The sequence below is a fragment of the Sinocyclocheilus anshuiensis genome, unplaced genomic scaffold (genome assembly GCF_001515605.1).
Source record: "Sinocyclocheilus anshuiensis isolate Anshui unplaced genomic scaffold, SAMN03320099.WGS_v1.1 scaffold1719, whole genome shotgun sequence".
In the NCBI taxonomy this organism is placed as follows: Eukaryota; Metazoa; Chordata; class Actinopteri; order Cypriniformes; family Cyprinidae; genus Sinocyclocheilus; species Sinocyclocheilus anshuiensis.
In genome coordinates this window covers 511,602-521,669 of record NW_015551147.1, presented here as the reverse complement: position 1 = coordinate 521,669, position 10,068 = coordinate 511,602, and the positions used below count along the sequence as shown (strand labels likewise).

Here is a 10,068-nt window from a genome sequence, read left to right as displayed (position 1 = left end):
GTACATTCACTCCCCCCACCTACAATCCCTGCCGGTACGAGACTCGAACCCGCAACCTTTGGGTTACGAGTCCGACTCTCTAACCATTAGGCCATGACTTCCCCAAAGAGTCATTAACGCCTGTTAATGACCACCTTTCATATGTAACCAAAATACACACAATGCATATCATTAGAATGGCACACAGGGAGGGACTTGCATCACATTATTGTGGACCAATCAGATCCCACTTATGACAAGCTATCATGAAGTTATATAGATTCAGCATAAATATGCTGGTGGATGACTTTTCATAGTCCCTATTCAAGATAGTCTATTCAAAATCATACAGTAAGTAAAGACTGATGTGTGACTCAGTTTACTTGGCTTGGATTAGTTTTACCTGATGTCAAACAAAAAACTGAATGCAAGATATACATCACTCTTTACACATGATGTTTTGCAAACATGAAAAACTATAACTGCCTTCATAATAGGGAGTAAAACACAAACAAGCTTTGACAGCTGTTCAAAGTTATAATAGCCTACATATGCAAAGAACGTTTCCTGCACAAAACAAGACACCATTCTTTACAAAATATATTGAAAATGGTATTGTTAAATTAATTTAAAAATAATTTTGAATAGGCTTTAAGCATAAGCAACCTGTGAAAATAAGCGGTTTCTTAAAAAAAAAAAAAAATCTCCAAAGCCTTGAGGTTGGGACAACATGCCTTCAAGTCCACAAGGGGGAAGTGTTCATACAGAATGTCAAAACCGGTATAGGCTACAAAACTTTGGACATTTTGGGTTCACCACTTTCACTCTGATTTACACTTTTCACAATTTCAAATGCACAAGAACTAAAATTAAGCTAAATTAAGGAACAGTTAAGAGTGTGAAAATTAAGGATATTTAGACCAACAGCAATGAGTGTTACAATAACATTGCTCCGTCTGTGCAGCCAGGTAAGGTTATTAATAATATTTAAAGGTAATGAACTACACTTGAATTATTGCGCTTTAAGAACAGTTGTAATCTTCATGGACTGGCTGAACATCGCTCTCTCAACAGTTCTCTCAATCGATTGGCTGTACCTATTGTTGCGCCCATGTCGTGCGCAAAGAGATGTTTAAACAATACACTTACTGCAAACACTTTGACAGCTGTTCAAAGTTATAATAGCCTACATATGCAAAGAACGTTTCCTGCACAAAACAAGACACCATTCTTTACAAAATATATTGAAAATGGTATTGTTAAATTAATTTAAAAATAATTTTGAATAGGCTTTAAGCATAAGCAACCTGTGAAAATAAGCGGTTTCTTAAAAAAAAAAAAAAATCTCCAAAGCCTTGAGGTTGGGACAACATGCCTTCAAGTCCACAAGGGGGAAGTGTTCATACAGAATGTCAAAACCGGTATAGGCTACAAAACTTTGGACATTTTGGGTTCACCACTTTCACTCTGATTTACACTTTTCACAATTTCAAATGCACAAGAACTAAAATTAAGCTAAATTAAGGAACAGTTAAGAGTGTGAAAATTAAGGATATTTAGACCAACAGCAATGAGTGTTACAATAACATTGCTCCGTCTGTGCAGCCAGGTAAGGTTATTAATAATATTTAAAGGTAATGAACTACACTTGAATTATTGCGCTTTAAGAACAGTTGTAATCTTCATGGACTGGCTGAACATCGCTCTCAACAGTTCTCTCAATCGATTGGCTGTACCTATTGTTGCGCCCATGTCGTGCGCAGAGATGTTTAAACAATACACTTACTGCAAACACAACTGTTATTTCACTATTTATGTTTGCTTCGACCAATGCCATCGGCATCAAACCACATAAACCCCTGAACACACAATAAGTCGGAGCTCCCTTGGTCCAATGATTTGCGCAGCGTTACGCAAAATGCGTGGCTACGTAACTGACTAGCGTCACGGTCGTTTGCAGTTTGAAGTCCGGTTGTTTACCTGTGGACGGTGTGAAAGAGACATTTTTACTTTACATTACTGGAAACAATAGGAAATGTTGGCTCTGTTGATTAGAATCTGTGCCTAAGAGTTAAAATACAACGCGAATGGCTACAGTAATAGACTGAGAAGTTTAAGTGCAATAATATAATAATTGGGTAACCATTTCGCGTTTATTAATTTCATAAACATTTCACTATTAGGACAAACCTTTAATTATCAGCCATTAACCGTTTCATGTCATTTGCTTGACACCTGCTTGATGTGTGAGACCCTGTGGAGTTCTACGCTTAATTTACAGACTACATTTTTGTACATTGATTTTAAGTAAGAAACAAAAGACAGACGACAAATTGTTGAATTTGTAGGCCAGTTCATTCTTTGTTGTTGTTGTGAAGACGGTTTATATATAAGTTAAGTTATAACTCTAAGTTAATAAAAACACAACGCAATAAGGCTAGCCTTATAGATGGAGATGCTTTGAAGGATTCTGTAAATGACTAGCTATTCCTGCGTGTACAACTTTCAGCGCTTCTTTTTGTCCCCAGCCTTCATTGTGCACACGGCAGGGTTAAATAACACTTGTCTCTTATTTTCCCAGGAAGAAAATGCGTACACATACGGGTACATGCGAAGGTCAAGGGTTTGATCTTTCTTATGTATTTGCCAGATGGCAGCAGGCAAAGAAAGAACCGAATAATTCAACAAATCTGTCTCTCTCTCTCTCTCTTGGTCCAGGTATCAGAGCAGAGCAACTTAGGAGAGTGACTTAAACGAGATCGTTTCATTAAGGCAAGAACTCATTATTATCCTGAAGAGTAAGTTATTTCTGTGTAATCACTTTTTATACATACCAACAAAATAAGTTATTTTTTGTCTGTTTGAAACCGTATTCATCTATCACCAAATATATATGTTTGATCACTGCACATGAATTGCATTCTAATACACAATATTTCACAAACCTAAAATACTTTAAATTTTCAAAAGTTGTTAGTAAATATGGAAGTTTTAAACAATTCTTATAGGAAGAGGTGATGTTTTTGAACAGATAATGTGTTAATGATTTCTTAATAAGATTAGCATATTAATTCATACCCTACAAAAGTACTCGTAAAATACATATAAAAATTACCTATTGCGTGCATACAAACAAAAGAAAAAAAAAATCACAATTTTCTTAAAATAAAATTATTTTAGTTCGCGCTGTAATAAATACTACTAATAATAGTATTAATACTAATAATAAATACTAATAAAAACTTTTTTACGTTTAAATATATGAATAACACTGAGTTACAGACAAATAAAGTTTTTTTGACGTTTAGAATCGCACGTAAAATCCTAAAAAGTTATCAGTAAAACATAGTTTTGCGTAGGTCTGCATTACCAAATCAAACAAGCACAATTCTGAATTTATAAAACACCACAAATCTTTAGTGAATGGCAAGGAATTGCGCATTGAGTCCTCGTGGTCGTATTAATTCAGGATGAAACACAAACTGGGGGGAAAAAAATATTTTGGTGTTCATTCAGATGACACCTGGCAAAGTCTGAAAACATGACTGGGCAAGTGCGCGGCTCTGAAAGCATTAATCAGGGCATCAGGCGATGCATCTGGCGGCTTAAGGAAGGGACAAGACGCGCTAATTAGGTAGAAATGGCCCTTTTCCCCCGTGACCCAGCGGGACCCTTGGCAAGCTGTTTAACATTAGTTAAGCAATTAAAACGTTTGAATGCAAATGTAGCTTTTGGTGAAAGCTCTGGTCGTGGCATAAAGTGCATTATTTTCTGTGTTTGTTATGATCCACATGATGCATGCCTTATATGAGGTCACAATGTATTATGACGGCACAACAAAAACGCAATTACTGGCCTTAGCCTAAGGGACAACAAAGCAACAAGTGGCTAAGCTCGAAATGGGTGGTCTGTATCTGATGTGAATAAATATTCATAAAACATTAAATTTACTTGCTAGAACATAACACAAAGGTGACAACATTGCTTGAGGCTCCAAGAAGTTCTGCGAGGAGGAACAAAACAGACAACAAATCTATCTGGGAGTGTCTGACCTACTGGCAGTCACATGTCTTGACAATGTGGATGTTTCCAGCCTTAACACTCTTGAAAAGCCTGGACTCCTTCACAGGGCCCAGCGGTCGCCCCAAGACAGGCCCAGGTCTGTGTAAACAGGGTGTTTTAGACACAGCTTAGCAGGGTATTACGATTCTCTTTATTTGGTTACTAATGCCTCTTGTGCTTTTTAGGATTCTCTTATGCAGTATGTAGAGCTGGAGATATGGGTTTGGTTTGTCTATCACACAGGTTACGTTCGGGTTGTCCTAAAGGAAGTGTCTATGGATGTATCCTCTCCGAAATGTAAGTCAATAAACATTTTTAAATCAATTAAAAGAGGTTGAGTGAATATTGATTTACATATTTATAGTATTATGGTTTGCATTATAGTCACATTGTTAATTAGTTGTTTTATATAGAGCATTATGCTTCATAGTAAGCTGTAAATCTAATAAATCACTGCAACGTAAATTAAATAAATGTTTTATTTTCTATAGTGTTTGGCAATTAACCTGAATTTTGTGACTCGTAGTCAATGCAAAATAGCCTATGTATGTTCTCTTAGGCGGGAATATATATGAAAAGAATATAAATATTTTGAGAACAGAATGCCTGTGTAGATTGAATTTGAGAGTGCGCAGACGCGGCCGGCTGGTGGCGACAGCTACATACAGGCATGCTCACTTGAACTCAAGTGGTGACCGCACAGTCCAATGGCTACATATATGCTCAGATATCTGATTAAATGGGTATTAGATCAAGAAATGTATTTGAAAACACCATGTTCCAAGGACCACATCATTTTTGTGAATCTTAATGCTGAGTGAAGTTTACCAAATGTCACGAAATAGCCTACAGAGCAAGTGTTTCCCCACTTGTTCATCATCAGATGTGACGCATTCCCGTGTGCACTGCATTAGAGAACGGAACTTAACCACGCTACTGGACTGAATCCTAATTGATTTCTGTGTGAATGTTTACTATGTTTCCCCTTGCAATGCTCTGTAGCCTATAGCGATACGCTGAAAAATCAAAATGCTATATCGATACCTGTTCTTCTAAAATCATACTGCTTTTGCTCCATGCGGAAATGCGATGGAGGCTCGGTTCATGTTTAAGCAAGCATAGGTTGTTGTGTCAGATAGGCTATTGTTTGTCTCTGCCCCATCTGCATGACCCAGCCAAGCGCAGCAAAAAGCCAATGAAACGCGCTCTAGTCCGTGACGTCAGTGACGCTGATGACTTCCTGTCCTGGAGCGACTGACCTCCGCGTGAACCTCACAAGGCGTCAGTCGTACAGGCGTTTAATTTGGAAAAGGGAGAAACAGATTGTTTATACTCCAGATTGTTCCATGTAAATAATAGCCTAGTCTCAGTTTAGTTTAACAGTAAGATTATGATAAGATGTCGTTAATTTCCGCCAACAATCTCTTTTAACAACCAAACCTAAGAATACTAGAGCCTAATGCATACCGGGGAAAAAATCAAAACCATAAACTAGTCGTTTCCCCTCGTTAATCTGGACAAGGTACCGACCTTTGGTTTACTGAACTAACAGCAACACAAGTTACTTTGTAGCACAGAAAATAATGTTTTCGCAAACAAATAAACAATAAACTTGGGAGAAAATTACCTAACGTAAAATGAACGAACGAACGAATGAATGAATGAATAGGTACAAATAATGTAAATTAATTCTCACGTTTGCTCGTAACATATGGGCCTATGCTAAAAAAAAAGGTCTGGATGACATGCCGTCGACTGCTGCCGCTGCGCTCTTGTTTCATCAGTTAGCCTATTAGACTCACCCTGGATTGAATTATTTTAAAAATGGGATAGAGAAAGTAAACACGGCAGAACACGGTTTATTAATACGGCAATGAGCACAGAAAAAAGTAACTGCTTACTAAAACAGTCAACAGCGGGAAAAAAAGATCTGGATAGCCTAGGCTATGTGTGCTGGAAAAATACATTTTTAACAAAAAACCCTTTTGAACTCTTAAATCAAAACATTCAAATATATTCCAAACATTCCATATGCGCTTAATTAGCCTAATCATTTGCATTGAATGGAAAATGTTTAAATCGTTTTAAAGAGCCCACGCACCCACAGCTAAATGTCATGTTAGAAAACCAAACAAAAGCAAGATTTAAAATATAAATTTCGAAAGAAGTGTATGAAATTCGAATTAAATTATACATTCAACAATAAAATAGTAGGCTTATTTTGATTATAAATTACTATTTTGTACTGAACTGCAAAAACTGTATTGAACTGTATTGAACTGCAAAATTGCGCCAACTATAAAGAGTAGAATTAGCTACACGCTTTAGTTCCATGAACATCACAGAGTGAACTTTGAAAATGAGCTAAAACAAATGTTTATTTCCATTTCGGCTTTCTCTCATCCTGTGAAAAAAAATGTAATGTCACAAAAATGTTCCAAAACATTGAAATGATCTGAATTATTTGAAAATACCTTAACTTCAGTTTCAGCAGGACTTAGCCTAATATGCGTTCTGTTTTTAAAGATTTAAGGGGTTAAAAATAAATAAACACAATAACTTGCCATTAATGCTAGTTTTAACAGACTGTATAAGGCAGATTGTTGTAACAGAATGTCTTTTATATAAAATTAAAGCCTCGGTTAATATTTCAGTGGTCATTGGCGCCCTGCCGTAGGCCTATTCTTTCTATCCAAACAGGCAAACAAATAATACCTTTTAATGGTAACAACTCTTGCACTTGGGCACTTAGCAGAATAATTAATGTGGACTCATGCAATAGATTAGATACGTTAAATAATTTTATATAGGCTAGGCCTACTACATTATTATAGCAGTCTTAGTGGGTTACGCAGCAGCAACCGCGTAGATCCACACTTTATAACAATTTCTACAAATAATAATAAATAATACATGATTAGGCCTGTTATTATTATTATTATCGACAAATAATACTCATATTAATATTAGAATTATTATTAGTAGTTTTTTCCTATTTTTAAAATAGGCTAGTTGACCAAATGTCTTTTCTTCATTAAGTGGATGAATATAATTTTGTTTATTCAGAACGAAAATGGCCATAGCCTATTATGACCGCAGCGGTGTTTCTCGGATTATTTACATAGGCCTACCGCATTCGTCGTTTAATTTTTTTTTTTTTTTAATTTTTGTTTACATTCAGGGGTTCCGTCTACTTTACAGAAAGGTAACATAACTGTTTGTTGAAACATCTATATATAGCTAGGCCTATCTGTACTTCTGACAACATTTTCACCTTAACGGAGGTTTTCTTGAACACTGAAAATCCTTGCATTGCCATTTTCACCGATATATCTATCACATGCGCCGCGAATGTAAGATTAACGTCAGAAAGTGTCAAATCCACTGGTTCCATAAAGCTCTTAACCAACAACCTGACACTGAGAACCAAATCATAATGCGGCCAAATATTTTGATTAATATGTTAAAATATGTTGGATCATGTTTTTTTCTGAAACAAAATAAAAATGTAAAAAAATACACTACACAGGCTTCTATACAACTATTTTAGTCTATATTAATTGTAAATGCGACGTACTAACATAATGCGGCCAAATATTTTGATTAATATGTTAAAATATGTTGGATCATGTTTTTTTCTGAAACAAAATAAAAATGTAAAAAAATACACTACACAGGCTTCTATACAACTATTTTAGTCTATATTAATTGTAAATGCGACGTTCTCCACTCTCTTTTCTCTACATTTGCGAGTGTGTGTAAAGTTAGTTTGTTTTTTCTTAAATAGGCTAGTCTGATAATGCGTAATCAGATTTATTATTAAATTATTTAAGACTTGTCAAAGGAACAAGAGGTCCCGAAATATTCAGCGTTTCATGTCAAGAGGAATTAAGAGTCCTGTTAGATTTATGGAGGCCACAACAGCGTTAAAATGGATATTGAATTTGTTCCAATTAAATGCGTTATGAAAGAGAAACGCAGACTCAATTCTCGCGGTGTTACATCTGAGGTTGCCGAGCAACCGCAGATCATCAACAAAGCCTGCGAGGACGCGCACATGACAGCGGAGAACTGTAAACAAATGTGGAAGTTCTGTTATAAACCAAACAAACATGTCATATAAAGCATTCTTGAACCATAGCAAAGTATCAAAAGAGGACCAGGAGTTTTACGACTTGAAGAACAAAGCCGCAGAGTATTACAGGTCCAACGGGGTCCCGCAGAAGATAGAAAACGTCCTGAACGAGATGTTTTGGCAGAAGCCGGATGATATCTATGGTTATCTGGTAACATACCTACGCTTTTGAGATATTAAAGCTGTAAACATTCTATCTTAGAATTATAATTACACCGGCTGTAAAATTATAAATGACAATCTGCCATCGCGTCTTGTCCGGTTTACATGTTATTCCACCAGAATGAAGTCAGTATTGATGTAGGTCAGATCCCCATAATTACACACCAACATAATGAACTGAAATCAATAACTGCCTGCTGCTCTTTTTCAGGCGAACTATTTTTCCAGGCTCTCCTATACTCCTGTGATTAGTAAAATCGTGGGAAGAGAGGTGTTTGACGGAAGAGGATTGACAGCAGTTCAGACTCAAGTGTACTGCATCATCAGAAACGAGGAAAAGGTATATTCTGAAATCATCCACAAGTTTCCTACATTTCAGAACAGCTATTAATTTGTCCCATTTAGGTGTATTGTAAGTAGGTCTAAAATAATGAAATGAACGTTGATTTTTGTAGGCAACAAGGTGGATATCAGATCTAAGTGTCTCTGTTTGGATGGTTATGAGAAACTGGAAGCTGGTCTCCCTGTAACCTTTCACCTCGTGCCATTTGCACAATGCTGGACAGTTCGCAGGAGAAATTTGTAGAGACACGATGACAACACAGAGCAATTAGAGTAGGAGAGCGTGTGCGTTTGTACTGTGACACGTGCTTCACAACCAATCATGAGCATCAGATCACATTCTGACTCTCATTCTCCATCTGTTTTGCCTTCTCTCTATCACTCTGTTTATGCTTGCTAAGTAAGCATTATGCCTGCTGGCATGGTGGCCATATTGCAGTTGAGAGTGTTGCTGTTTTAGTTTGGCACATTTAGAGATTATGACAGTAATACATTGGGACAGGGAACAGGCCAGCTGTAGGCATGAGCTGGGGGAGCTGAGATTCATATCAGTGTTTGGGCAGTGCTGAAACGTAATGTCACTTTTCAAAGGAACTTTCTGACATCTGATCCTTGCGTTAGCATTAGTCCAACACAAACACATTCATCTTTGCAGAGAATATTTTCTGCTCCCCTTATGGTGCAAGAAATGCATTGTTTTCAATGTGAAATCCACATTTTGACATTGAAACACAAAGATCCAGTGGTGAACTCCAGCACACAGCCGCACCAGGGCCAACAGTTCATGTACAGATTGTTATATTCAGACCTTGGTCTTTTCAGTCTTGAATTTTGAAATGACTTGTATTTCCGACCATGAGCCTCGATTCATTCATTTTAGAAGAAACAGCTGTATATTTTTTAAAAGGCTTAAAGGGGTGGTTGATTGCGATTTCACTTTTTTAACGTTAGTGTGTAATGTTGCTGTTTGAGCATAAACAATATCTGCAAAGTTACGAAGCTGAAAGTTCAATGCAAACGGAGATATCGTCTTTTAAAATTCTGGCAGTTTAATGACTACAAAAACAGCTGGTAGGGACTACAACAAGTTACTTCCCGGGTTCCGTATATTAAAAGCTAACATAAGCAGTAGCATTTACAAATAACAGCATATCTAAAAGTATGAGACAACAACAAACAAAAAACATAGGCCTACCATTAAAAGCCGTGCTTGCACAGGTTCTGCACGATCCTCTTCAATAATATCCTCTGCTTCTCAATCGGGCTCAAACTGATAAACGATATTAACGACTCCGTTGTTTACAATACAACCGGAGCACATACCGCTGAGGTGAGGAGCGGTACGTTTAGACGCGCACTAGAGGCGGTTTAGCCAATCACAACACACT

General features: G+C 36.8%; 1 protein-coding gene across 1 annotated transcript in view; it reads left to right on the top strand.

Moving 5' to 3' along the window:
- Positions 1-8,141: 8,141 nt before the first annotated feature.
- The window catches only part of eno4 (enolase 4), a 9,543-nt gene continuing 7,616 nt past the window's right edge, over positions 8,142-10,068 (top strand). Inside the window, exons 1-2 of the mRNA XM_016453491.1 lie at positions 8,142-8,327; positions 8,550-8,678. Coding sequence (XP_016308977.1) covers positions 8,154-8,327; positions 8,550-8,678 — 303 coding nt within the window. The 5' untranslated portion in view covers positions 8,142-8,153. The remainder of the gene's footprint in view (positions 8,328-8,549; positions 8,679-10,068) is intronic.